We start from the raw sequence: 13,135 nt of genomic DNA, 5'->3' as shown, positions 1-13,135 counted from the left end.
TTTACGATCTGTTAGGTAGTTTGAATTACTCCTGAACTACCCTCCGTCGTTTGTGGCACAGCACTCCCTTACATTTTAAGGCTGTATAAAAAGGTTATGATTCATTCAAGTGGGAATGGGAAGTTACGAAACGGGCCTCTAACTTTCTTTTCTTCCTAATCCTGTGACGGTACAGGTAGAGTTATTAGTACCAGGAAAAGGCTTTTCTTCCCTTTTGACCCCACCTGTGCCACTGGTCATTCACCCGAAATGAGTACCCCTGACCCACCCTTCTTTAGATCACTGGTTTTCCAAGTCTGTCGCCCGAGGACCTTTCTGCATGACAGAAAACTCGGTAAGCCACTCAGGCCCCCTGCTCTGAACCATCTTAACAGCTATGGATGCGATCACACGATGATGCTATTTTAAATGGAACGTAAGTGAATTGTTTATACTAGGTGAATACAGACCCTGTCATCAAAATCACTAATAACAGGGGCGCCTGGGTGGCGCAGTCGGTTAAGCGTCCGACTTCAGCCAGGTCACGATCTCGCGGTCCGGGAGTTCGAGCCCCGCGTCAGGCTCTGGGTTGATGGCTCGGAGCCTGGAGCCTGTTTCCGATTCTGTGTCTCCCTCTCTCTCTGCCCCTCCCCCGTTCATGCTCTGTCTCTCTCTGTCCCAAAAATAAATAAACGTTGAAAAAAAAAAATTAAAAAAAAAAATCACTAATAACATAAGAGACTTACTGTGTCCTAGCAGGATGTGGTGATTCCCCTCCGTTCCCCTCTTCTACGTGAACTAGCGCACGTGAACGTGCCTGTGAAGTTGGAAAAAAAAAAAAAATACCTATTTCGGTTTAAACTATAATAGAAAAACGATTATTGCCTTTTTTCTGCCAGGCTTGAGGGACACACTCTGGCAATTGTTCTGTTTTCCACAAAATTAAATGAGGAAACGGTCTGGTTTGTTTTCTCTTTGTTTTCAAGTCTATGGTACCATTGATACATGGTTTAAAAGCATTCCTCCGAGGACCTAGTGGATTAAATCATTTTTATGTCCCCTAAGTACTGCCCCGTTGTGGAGAATTCTTGAGAAAAGTGTGGCACCTATCCAAAATCACATTCTCTGGTTTTTTCCCCCCGTATTTGAATTTTTTCCTTATAAGTTAATGGAAAGGAAAGTGGTCAGTTTTTGCACTCAATAAACAAGAAAGAAGGTGCAGACAGCTTTTATCTGGGACATTTTTAAGTCATTGAAAGAATATTTTTAAGTATTAACTGCTTCTTGAAATTATTGGCAGAGTCCTCTTAACCCTCTAACATAAAATGGTTGAATAAGATGAAAAGATTTTTTTTATTGTCTACATAAAAGAAAGCACCATGGTTTTTGCATCATTGCATAAATCTAAGAGATTATGCACACATAAAGAGGATGAGACCAAGCTGAAGGCTAAGTGCCAACATCAACGAAAGCTTGTCTGAGTATTTGACACTGTGCATAATGGGGTGTGGTTCCACAGGGAGAGGACACTAAATATTTACACCCCAGGACATGTTTCTCTGGTAAAGCTTCTTGCCCTAGATTAATCTTCCAGCTCATACTATTACCCCCTTCTTTAACCATACCCCCTTCTTACACTTGGATTTTCTCCCATAAAACTTCATGAGAGGCTAAACCTTCTAGATCCAATCCCCTGCCCTCACTTTTCCCATCTCTCCCATCTCTTTCTGTGGTCTTTGTGAATTCTGTTTTATTGTATGGACCTTCAGGTGAATTATCTCGGTTTACCACAAGTAGTAAAACACAAGCATGGCCCCCCCCCAAGCCTCCCTCACAGCTCTTCCCCTCCCCCCCCCACCAAAGATCACAGCTCTATAATTAAGCTATTCTGTTGGTATCCCTTTCTCATCAATTCTCTGGAATTTTCCGGCGAGAGTTGTGATGTGTGCAACCAACATTGTTACCTAGTAATGCCGAGTCGCTGCCCAGTGCAGATAAAGTTCTGTGCACATTTCATGCCCTTTCCTCTCAGGCTTGAGAGTAGTAAAGGAAGTTATTGAGAGGAGTGTGTACTGTGAAGAATGGGGAGGTGTGCTTTCCTCGGCCACTTACCATCAGGCTCTGACTTGCCTTAGTGTCCTCTCCGCGCCATCTTGTTTGGCTTTATAGGCAAAGAGTCAAAGAGGGTTTTCGAACATTGTGCGCTAAACTTTAGGAGGAATGCATGGTCCGTGTAATGGAGGAACATTTCAAAACTGGAGACTCAAATTACCATGGGAGACATCACGGAAAAGAATGGAATTTGAGCTGGATCTAGAAGGATGAGTTGAGTTCAGAAAAGTGGAGAGGGGAAGAGATTTCACGTAGGGGGCCTCTGAAGCAAAGGGAGACAGAACAAAACAAGCCTACGAGACAGAGAATGGGCAGTTGGTGGAGTTCAGGAGTGGGTTGGTCACCTCATAATGAGTCCTTTTTTTTTATTAAATTTTTTTTTTAACATTCATTTTTGAGAGACAGAGTGTGAGTGGGGGAGGGGCAGAGAGAGGGAGACACGAAATCTGAAGCAGGCTCCAGGCTCTGAGCTGTCAGCACAGAGCCCGACACGGGGCTCAAACCCGCCAACCGTGAGATCATGACCTGAGCGGAAGTCGGACGCTCAACCAAGTGAGCCACCCAGACGCCCCCGTAATGAGTTCTTAGTAGTGAGCATCGTTGCTTGATTAATTCCTTGAGTGATCCACGCATTCAACAACTGGCTTCTCATAGCTCATAGGATGAAATCCACACCACTTCACTCACATGTGATTTCCTTATATGTTAAAATCTACTCCCCTCAACACTGTGTACCTAAACACCCTCCAGTAATATTGAAGACTTTCTTGACCCTTCCAACATGTTGTACTCCTTTAAATCTCTGTGTGTCTGCACAGACTGCGTCTTCTGGAGTCTACCTGGGGAATAATACCTCATCCTTCGACCCCAGTCGCAGCCTGATTTTTATTGTTCCTCTGTAGAATCGTAGGCATGTACGACTAAAGCTTTTATGCCATATTTTGTGCTGTCAGAGTGTATGTCTGTTTCCCTCACTCAACTAAGAGCTCCCTGAGAGCAGGGGATTGTTCCCTGTTCACCTTTATATCCATATCACCTAGCGGAGTACCCACCACATATGTAGCAAATCCTTAACAAATATTTGTTGACTAAACCGTGTGTTGAACGTTTAATTTACATCACGTATAGCCGTCTTTGAAGAGAGTCACCTAGAAGCAATGTGATTGACAGATCGAACATGGGTGATGCAGAGAGATCAGTTATGTGTATTTTTGGAAGTAGCTCATTTGCTAAAAAAACATAAACAAGAACAAAAACAAACACTAGGGACTAGACACCTGTGAAATCGACAAAGAATAAAGGCTAGGACTTCATGCCTGACTACTAGAGGCACGGGAGAGGGAAGGGTTACAGAGATTTAAGGTAACATGACAAAGAACAGGGCAGCGACCCTTGAAAAAAGAAGGTTACTTTCAGGCAAACGTGTTTTCTCCTACGTCAGATCTCCCGGTGTTGGTATTTGTCTCATCCCACCTCTGCTCTAAAGCCCGGCACTTTGTTCCCGTTCAATTAACTGGAACTAAGCTCGAGGTTCCTGTGGTTCTGATCCCCGCATCTGATCCGTCCTTAAGATAAGAAATAAAAATAGTTCAGCCACGCCGGCTACAATTTCCTACCAATGGAAGGTGTTCAGTGCATAGGTTTTTGAATATATAAAAAGGCTGCAACTGAAGTGTTATACCAGCCAGATACACTGGGGTGCGCTACTGTGTAGCAGAGCCTAGCCGTGCCTCCCAGCTCTCAACTTTAAAACTCCAGAGAATTTGATGAGAGAGGGATCCACAAGAACATGACAAATGATGAGAGTTCAAACCTTAAGAGAAAAATGGGCTTATTGGTAAGAGACCTTTCTTTTCCTTTATTTACTGCTGTTACTTATTCATTACAATAGCAAGCCTGTTGTTTTCATACGTGGCTGTGAAACGGTGTACAAAAATCAATTTTATATGTATTGTAGAATTCAGGAGACATATTGGTAACCATGCAAAAATCATAGGAAGCATGGAGAAAGCTTGATTTTTTTTTTTAAAGTCACTAAGGAGATTTTATTTTCTTTCAGACTGTGGTATAGATTTGTATATATATCTGAAGCTTAAATGTAATACAGGTTAAGAAATACATATATATATATATATTTTTTTTAAAGTTAAAATAAAGAATAGTGACTTGTGTAGAGATACATAATTTCCCTCAGTTACCAGAAGGTGGCACACCAGATTCTTCTTAAATACACAAAGGAAAGGAATAATATTAATAGGAATATAAAATAAGCTGTATTTAAAGATACGTTAATGTATTTGTAAGTAAAAAATAATGTAATTGCTATTTGCTTGGTGAGGCTTAATGCTAAAACATGGCAAATATTAATTCAACCCATTGTAGCTTTTTATGATTGCAAAATAATAATTTTTATGTGTATAGCGTTTTAAAAGTGGACTTTGAAATAGTATTGCCATTAAAGAGATGCTGTTTTGAATTCATGGCTCCAAATAAAATAAATAAAAGACTTGCTACCTACCTTTACATAAGAAGTCCTTAGCTTGAGGATAACATTTTGGATAAGGTCTCTGCCAAGGTCTTTCTGACGGTACTATTAGACTCTGACTTTGATTGAGTTGTGACTTGAATAGTGCTTGTGAGATGACCCAGAAAGGAGCCCGAACTGTTTATTTTGAAGACAAAGTTAGATAAGGGTAACGCTTAGCAGCGGTCACTCTCCGTAAGCTAATTGCAACATGAAACGTAATAAAGGTAAATGCATGAAATTTGGCGTTAGCTGCTCCTACACTTTCTCAGAAAGTTGACTGGTGTCAGCCCATACCGCAGTGCTCCGTAGTAGGTCTCTATTTTGAGAGCTGCGTTCCTCGGGCAGTACCAGAAGTCTTGTCTGTCCATCGTTGTCTTTGATATTAGCCCGGAGGAGTGAGATACGGGAGAGTTCACAAAACCCAAATCTTCCGGTTAAGGAGACCGGTGCCTCTGTTTGTATGTTTTTATTAATTATGAGCAGTACGACAATAAGAAAATTGGTAGTAAACGCACCTAGAAGAACATTAACCATCTGTTCCCTGAAAGCTTGTAATGTGTGTCATTTGCTCTCAGGTTTTTATGGCAAAACAGTGGATCAGCAAAGAACTGAACTCTAAGCTTCAAAAACTAGAAAATGACAAAGCATTCCAAGGCCGGGTATATATTGACTGGAAAAGCCTTTCCTTCTGTCCCGATTTTGCCAGTTTAGTCTTTCAGATCAGCTGCCAATAGATGTTGCATTTAACGTCAGTCTTCATTCCAGACTTTCTGAAAATTTAAGAGGGCTTCTAAAAACAAATAGAATCTTATGGCTTTCTTGTTAAGTTTTTTTTTTTTTAAGTGAATTTACATATTTACAAGTTGTTCTGAGTGGTATTGACTGTTCAGGATTTATGAACATGGTTTATTAATTTGCAGCTAAAATATATATTCTGCAGAGCATGCTTTGAAAAATTGGAACTAAATACAGTAAAGCCACAATTAACCAGATTTTTTTTTTTTTTTTTTTTTTTTTTTTTTGCACTCCACTTTCAGGAGACGGAGGCAATTGTCTTTAAAACAAGCCGATTTCAAGGATATATTCAAAAAATCAACTTCGGGGTATGTCCAAGGGTCTGCATTTTCCTCTACCTTTTTGCCAGTGAGAATTTATTTGTATAAGAAAGACCCTGAGATACTAGAAGACATTCGGTCATCAAGGCAACTTGGAATAATGTCTAGGTTAATGTGTTGATGAAGCTGAAAAAAATGATAAATTATCCTGTTACAAAAATACCACACACCATCTATTGTGCTCTGCATTTTCAAATGGGCTTTCCCAAACACAAGTTCAGTTGGTTTTCATAAGATTGCCGTGAATGGGACAAAGGGGCCCCTTCCCTATTTTACAGATCAGGGAGGGTACTGTGGCAAGTCACAAAGCTAGTCAGTGGGAGACCACAACCAGACCACAGGTGCCCACGGCCGTGTCCTTCTCCATCCTTCCTGATCAAAAAGGTTTGAAACAAATTTTTCACTTTCACGTGCTATTGGACAGTCTGTGTAATTTAGACTACCTTTGTTTCCTGATTGCTGGGACTTCACAGCCCCCACTCTGCGTATGTCTGTCGGTCTGCCTCTGTGCCTGCCTGTCAGCCAGCTGGAGACCTTGCTTTCAGACTCACCCAGACCTGGAAGGATCTCGAGTGTGGGAGGGGCAAGATAATGGCCGTGGACGGTGCAGACTGGCAAGCAGTGGTGAGCAGCCCACGCTGATATGCTGGGGAAGGCCGGCGACCCAGAGGGAAAACAGCCTCGCCGTAGCTGGGGCTATCTCCGGTGGGGGGTGAGCAACCTTGACTCTAAAGCAATGTTTCTTCACGTGCGGTGGACCGGGCAGGAAAATCAACTGGGTCACTTGTATAAAATGCAGAGTGCTAGGCCCCACCTGCAGACTTCTACAGAAAATATTCACCCCAGGTGATTCTTAGGCCATACCAAAGTTTGAGAACACCTGCCTTCAAGGTATAGGACTTTTCCTGTGCTCTGTGTATCGGCGTGTAAAGAAAAGAGCCACCTTTCTTTGGTAGCATCCATGCTTCGTGTCGAAGTCTGTATGTGTCTCCACCCGAGGCATTCTCGCACTAGCCCCTGTGTATTATGTTGACTGGGAGGTGTTTTTGAAAGATTTGTGTCCATTTTAGACTTGAAGACAGTCAGGAGGCAAAAAGGTTGCTGTCGGAAGGTGAAAAATTAAGTTTTGAGATTTGAAGAGTTAGCCCAGTGACTGTGCAGACTGCCTGATTAGATCGTGGCCGGAGAACATGAGTTCTTTTGTATACTTGTAACATCCAGCGAAGTCGTAAGTTCTTAGTACTTACTGGTGATTGAACTAATTCAGCAGGCACCTCTAATTTATAGGCTTTGGGCTCGGCATAGTGAGTTGATTGATTTTGGTATTTGTGAAGTTCAAGGAGTCAATCTTGCACCGTCGGTAATGGCTAATAGAGGAAGGAGGCCTCGGTGAAAACAAATGCAGTGTAGTCAGCAAATGTGGAAACATGGTCCTAATTAATTTGCTGGGGCTGGTTCCCTGTTGGGAGGGTCCGATTAAGCTCGGTCTTGCTGCCTCTTTGCCCTTTGTGGGGTATAGGTTTCTGTGCTTTGCAGATCTGAATCTCGAAAAATGATTAACTCTGGAAATTGCCAAACAGAAATATTTTCATTTACTGACCGAACAACATCATAGGAATTTCAATAACACGTCCAGACCTGGTGATAGAAGACTCATAAAAAGGCTCAACGATGTCTGTGACTTAGATCCAGCTGAATAAGGAATGAATGAATAAGTAAATGCTAGCTAATTGGAAGATAGTATTTCACTCAAATGTTCTGTAGCTTCAGAATCCCACGAGAAGTAACTGGTTGTTTAAAACCTGTATTTGAGGGGTGCCTGGCTGGCTCAGTCGGTTTAGGTCATGAACTCACAGCTTGTGAGTTACAGCCCCACGTCAGGCTCTCCGCTCTCAGCGCAGAGCCCGCTTTGGATCTTCTGTCTCCTTCTCTCCCTGCCCATCTCCCCCCCGACATGTTCTCTCTCTCTCGGTCAGAAATAAGTAAACAAAAAAATAAAAATGAAGCATGTATTTTATTTTGAAGACATGGAGTGGTTCTGAATTTACTGGCTGGAGCAGACAGACTTAGAAAGGCAGTCACGAAGCCCACGCCCCGTCTAGGTTAGGGGGCGCCGGGCTGGCTCAGTATGAAGAGCGTGCGACTCTTGATCTCGGGGTCGTGAGTTCAAGCCCCACGTTGGGTGTAGAGATTACTTAAATAAATAAACTTTAAAAAATAAAAGAAATAAAAATAAATTGCATCTAGCTTAAATCTAGGGTCAACCTAGAAGATGAGGTATGTTTTTGGTTTAAAATATTTTTTAATGTTTATTTATTTTTGAGAGAGAGAGAGACAGAGCATGAGTGGAGAAGGGGCAGAGAGAGAGAGACACACACACACAGAATCCGAAGCAGGCTCCAGGCTCTGAGCTGTCAGCACAGAGCCCGATGCGGGGCTGGAACCCACGAACCGTGAGATTGTGACCTGAGCCGAAGGCGGACACTCAACCGACTGAGCCACCCAGGCGCACCTGAAATATGTTTTTTGCTTCCTCATATCAAAATTGCATTTACTTTGGTTAGTGATAGAACATGAGATCTACTGGATCTTCCCCCCACTGGACAACCAGTGCATCCAAGTAACAAAGTTAGACGTAACTTTAAAACTGTGTTGTGGTTAGTTCGTAACACGTGAGCTCTTTATAGAACATGAGTTGGGGCGCCTGGGTGGCTCAGTCGGTTGGGCGTCCGACTTCGGCTCAGGTCACGATCTCACGGTCCGTGAGTTCAAGCCCTGCATCGGGCTCTGGGCTGATGGCTCAGAGCCTGGAGCCTGCTTCCGATTCTGTGTCTCCCTCTCTCTCTGCCCCTCCCCCATTCATGCTCTGTCTCTCTCTGTCTCAAAAATAAATAAACGTTAAAAAAAAAATTTTATAGAACATGACTTAATGATGTCTGACATCATAGGATTTTCACTGAATTAATTGCTAAGTACGTTTTGAGGCATGACAGTTTTAAATTGCACGCTTTTCGGCTTGCTTCTGTAATTTAGACTTACCACCACATATTTGTTATCTTTCAAGGTAAGATATACCCGCCTTCTTTCCCTAAGAATAAAATCTTTCCAACGTAAGATCACCCAAGAGAAGAATTCTAAATTAGCAAATGAGAAGGATCTGAAAATAGTTCAGAAAACAGAGGTATTGAACTGGTTGCTGAATTTCTTGGATACCACCATAGGAGGCAAATAGCATGACTATAAACTATATACCTTTATGAAGACTTTCGAGCCCCATGTTATGGCAACAGGTCACAAGGTTCGAGTCTGACATTGAGTTCCTTTTTTTGGAATTTAAGATTTTCTCCTTCATGTCTGGTTACAGCCTTTAATATTTAGTCAATAGTAGTTTCTATAGATGTATATTCCTAGGAAATTTGAAATTGTAATAGTTAGGCCCAGGAAATGCTCAACATAAAATTAAACTAGTTGAACATACAGGGCCCCTTTTCGTGGAAATTTTAAGTAGTATTGTATGATCTTAATGAGTCCTTACGATTGGCTTTCCATGAAAGAGTTTACTTCTAGATCTCATTTTTTAGCTATAACATTTATGGTGCAGATGTGCATGTGGTAATAACTCTTTGGGTAAAAGGCAATAAGTATCATTTTTTAAATAGTAGCATGATTTCACTAATTTTAATTGGAATGTTGAGGAAAATGTCATACGTTACTGTAAAGGCCTTTCAGTAACTCGGAGTTTTATAAAAGCATAGTCATTGCTGAAAGAATGTAGAATATAAGCAAATGTTGACTTTCCTTAACTAACATGCCTTTTGAGATTGGGTATATATGATGTGCTTATTATTGGAAAGTTTTTTGTGGTGCCGGGGTGATTCAGTCGGTTAAGCATCCGACTTTGGCTTAGGTCATGATCTCATGGTTTGTGAGTTTGAGCCCTGCATCGGGCTCTATGCTGGCAGCATGGAGCCTACATCATATCCTCGGTCTCCCTCTCTCTGTTCCTCCCCTGCTTATCCTCTCTCTCTCTCTCTCTCTCTCTCTCTCTCTCAAAAATAAATAAACTCAAAATAAGTTTGGGGAGCCTGGGTGGGTCAGTCAGTTAAGCATCTGACTTCAACTCACATCATGATCTCACAGTTCATGAGTTCAGGTCCCACGTCAGGCTCTGTGCTCACAGCTCAGAGCCTAGAGCCTGCTTTGGATTCTGTGTCTCCTTCTCTCTCTGCCCCTCCCCTACTTGCACTCTCTCTCTCTCTCTCTCTCTCTCACTCTCAAAAATAAAAAATAAACATTAAAAAATTTTTTTTAATTTAAAAATTAAAAAAAGTTTTTCGACCATCATAGATAAACATTATTAGGAAGTATTTACTCTCATTAAAATAGTTCAGGATTTATAGGGGCATCTGGGTGGCTCAGTCGATTAAGCGTCCCAACTTTCGCTCAGGTCATGATCTTGCAGTTAGTGGGTTTGAGCCCCACGTTGGGCTCTGTGCTGACAGCTCAGAGCCTGGAGCCTGTTTCGGATTCTATGTCTCCCTCTCACTCTGCCCCTCCTCCGCCCACGCTCTCTCTCTCTCTCTGTCTCTCAAAAATGAATAAACGTTAAAAAAAAAATTTTAATAAAAAATAGTTCAGGGTTTATAAAAAGATTGTAATATTGCTTATTCTTTTGTTTTCATGCAACTTTTATGGTTTTGCTTCTATATTTGATGCCAAATTAAAATAGAAGTAGTGAAACTATTTGAAAAGCTTTATATGAACGTATTTTTTAGCCAGGAGAGCCATAGTCTTTTTGTTTGTTTCTTTTAAGGTTTTTATTTTTAAGTAATCTCTACACCCAACGCGGGCCTCAAACTCACAACCCCGAGATCCAGAGTTTCATGCTCTATTGACTGAGCCAGCCAGACACCCCAGGAAATCCATATGCTTTTTTTAAGTTTATTCATTTATTTTGCAGAGTCCGATGTGGGGCTTGAACCTATGAACTGTGCGATCATGATCTGAGACGATCAAGAGTCAGATGCTTAACCAGCTGAGCCACCTAGGTGCCCCTAGGAGAGCCATATTCTTAACTTTCCTTTCAGTAGCACTGTATATTTGTTTTTATTTTTCATTTTTTTAAGGAAGGTCTATGTTCAATGTGGGGCCTGAATTCACTCCCCTGAGATCAAGACTCACATGCTCCACCAACTGAGCCAGCCAGGTGCCCCAACACTGTACATTTTTAATGGCTTTTTATTGCGATAAGTCTTCAGGTTTAGTGTACAAACACATCAGAAAAATCTAATGATGGTTTGGCTGTTTTATTTATAATTTAAGAGATACTTAGGAATTTGCTGGGAGACAACAGATAAATTATCATTATTTGAGATGAGAGCAGACATCATAAGTGATGCATTTATTTCATCTTTAAAAAGCATATATTCTGGGTGATTTTCTTCAGCATATACTCATTTTTAACAAGATAATGTGTATATCTAATTTTTTTCATTTTAAGGAATTCATAGCCTAAAATTCTCAAATTAACAGGTGAATATTCTTTTTACCTGAACTCTGCTTTTAGAGCAGAGTCAAGATTTAAAAATCCTTCCAGGATATATCCTGGCTTTGATACACAATTCTTTTTTGTTTTTTTTTTAATTTTTAGGAACGCTTATTTTTGAGAGACAGAGAGAGAGACAGAGTGCAAGCGGGGGAGGAGCAGAGAGAGAGGGAGACACAGAATCCAAAGCAGGCTGCAGGCTCCGAGCTGTCAGCACAGAGCCCGACGCGGGGCTCGAACCCATAAGCTGTGAGATCGTGACCTGAGCTGAAGTCGGACGCTGAACCGACTGAGCCACCCAGGGGCCCCAGAACAGAATTCTTATTTCATCACCCCTCTGCTTGTAAACTTCTCTTTCAGTTTACCCGACAAATATTTACTGAGTGCTTTCCTGTGTGCTCAGTTAGGAAGATACAAAGATTTGGGGACTCCTTGAGGGAGGAACAGGGAGGGTGTCTCAGGCAGATGAAGTCGCACAGTGGGGACATAGGGTGCACTAAAGCATGGCCACTAGACACATTATCTCTATCTGATGGCGATAAATAAAATGCCTCTCTAAACTGCCGTTTTCAAACACTTTGAAAATGAGAATGCAAAATCAGGTATGTGACTTAAAAAGGTTTTTTTGTCTACCACCACCACACCTGATACAAACACTTTGGTTTGGGGTTTAAGGCAGTTGTTAATAGGGGGGAATACTTAAGGATCGATTTCGTTTGCGCATGTCATAGATGTGCAAAGACTTACTTGGGCGTGTGGATTTGGAAATCATCTATGAATGAGGCACTCAGGGGTAGCCAAGGGGGAGGAAAAAAACTTACAGAGTTTACTAGACTTACAGATTTTACTAGAATCTAGAGACTACAGAAAACACAAGATGGAAGAAAGGGCAAGAACTTCCAAATTTCCCATTCAGTGCTAATCCTTTTTTTTAGAGAGTAAGGATAGTCAGAACCTGTGGGCCCTTGGGTCCCCAGCAATTGGACCTTCCTTGTCACCTGCTCAGTCCCTCTGTATTTGCTGTCCTACCCCAACTCCTGTCTTAGTCCCATAACCTCATTCATTGGACCCCCAAGTATAAAAGTTGCCACATCCGGGAACTACTACCATTCTGGCTTCTCATTCTCCTTCCGTCCAGCCATTCCCCTCCTCGCCCTTTTTGTCCTCTCCTTTTGTCCCTTTTCCTAGTGTTTCCTGGCTTGCCGGCTTACCATCCCCACTTATGGCTGTTCTGTGCCTCCTTCCCCCAAAACTCAGTATCCTTCTTCTCTTTTGAACATGTCAAAGACGGGAAGAGTGCTTGCCTACACTTTACTCCTGCCAGTGGGGAGGAATTCTGTATATGCATATGCGTGCATACACGCACGCATATGTATGCGTGTGTGCCGGCACAACAATTGTGTTTTTGTGCTTGTTTGTATTGTGAGAAAGGGGATAGCTACTATATGAATCCCAGACATAGTCACAGGTGTAAATCCTTTGCGGGACTGTAAGGATCCACACAGCTCTGTTAAGGAAATTGACATGTGAGAAGGTACTTCTAAAAGATGAAGTTACTCACGACTTTCCAACATAGTCAACCTTTGAGAAACATCTGGGATTTTCTGTTTTGATTTTAGCAAGGCTACATATCTGAGTATCTAGTAAAAAAAAAAAAAAAATTAATGCATTTGATATTCAGTTTCCTGAAACAACTCAAGGAGGTACACACAACACCCATACGCGCACACACACACGTATATGTGGCCATTCCTGTGAACGGTTCCATTTTCTATAATAAGGCGCCCTGAATGTTTTAAGATTTTTGCTCTGTTGTGCGGGAGTCCATTTTTTTGTGTGCTCTAAAAGGTTTAACAT

At 41.8% G+C, this 13,135-nt stretch overlaps 1 protein-coding gene across 3 annotated transcripts in view; it reads left to right on the top strand.

The window, feature by feature from the left end:
* The window catches only part of KLHL13 (kelch like family member 13), a 206,596-nt gene that overhangs the window by 117,823 nt on the left and 75,638 nt on the right, over window positions 1–13,135 (top strand). Inside the window, exons 1-2 of one of the 3 annotated variants that reach the window (XM_043571139.1) lie at window positions 3,839–3,928; window positions 5,656–5,721. The exons of the other annotated variants lie outside the window; for them this stretch is intronic. Coding sequence (XP_043427074.1) covers window positions 3,888–3,928; window positions 5,656–5,721 — 107 coding nt within the window. The 5' untranslated portion in view covers window positions 3,839–3,887. Of the gene's footprint in view, window positions 1–3,838; window positions 3,929–5,655; window positions 5,722–13,135 lie in introns of those variants that run through there. 3 annotated transcript variants of the gene reach the window in all.

The sequence above is a fragment of the Prionailurus bengalensis genome, chromosome X (assembly GCF_016509475.1).
Source record: "Prionailurus bengalensis isolate Pbe53 chromosome X, Fcat_Pben_1.1_paternal_pri, whole genome shotgun sequence".
NCBI lineage: Eukaryota > Metazoa > Chordata > Mammalia > Carnivora > Felidae > Prionailurus > Prionailurus bengalensis.
The sequence above is the reverse complement of the archived record's forward strand: the minus strand, read 5'-3'. Positions and strand labels throughout refer to the sequence as shown.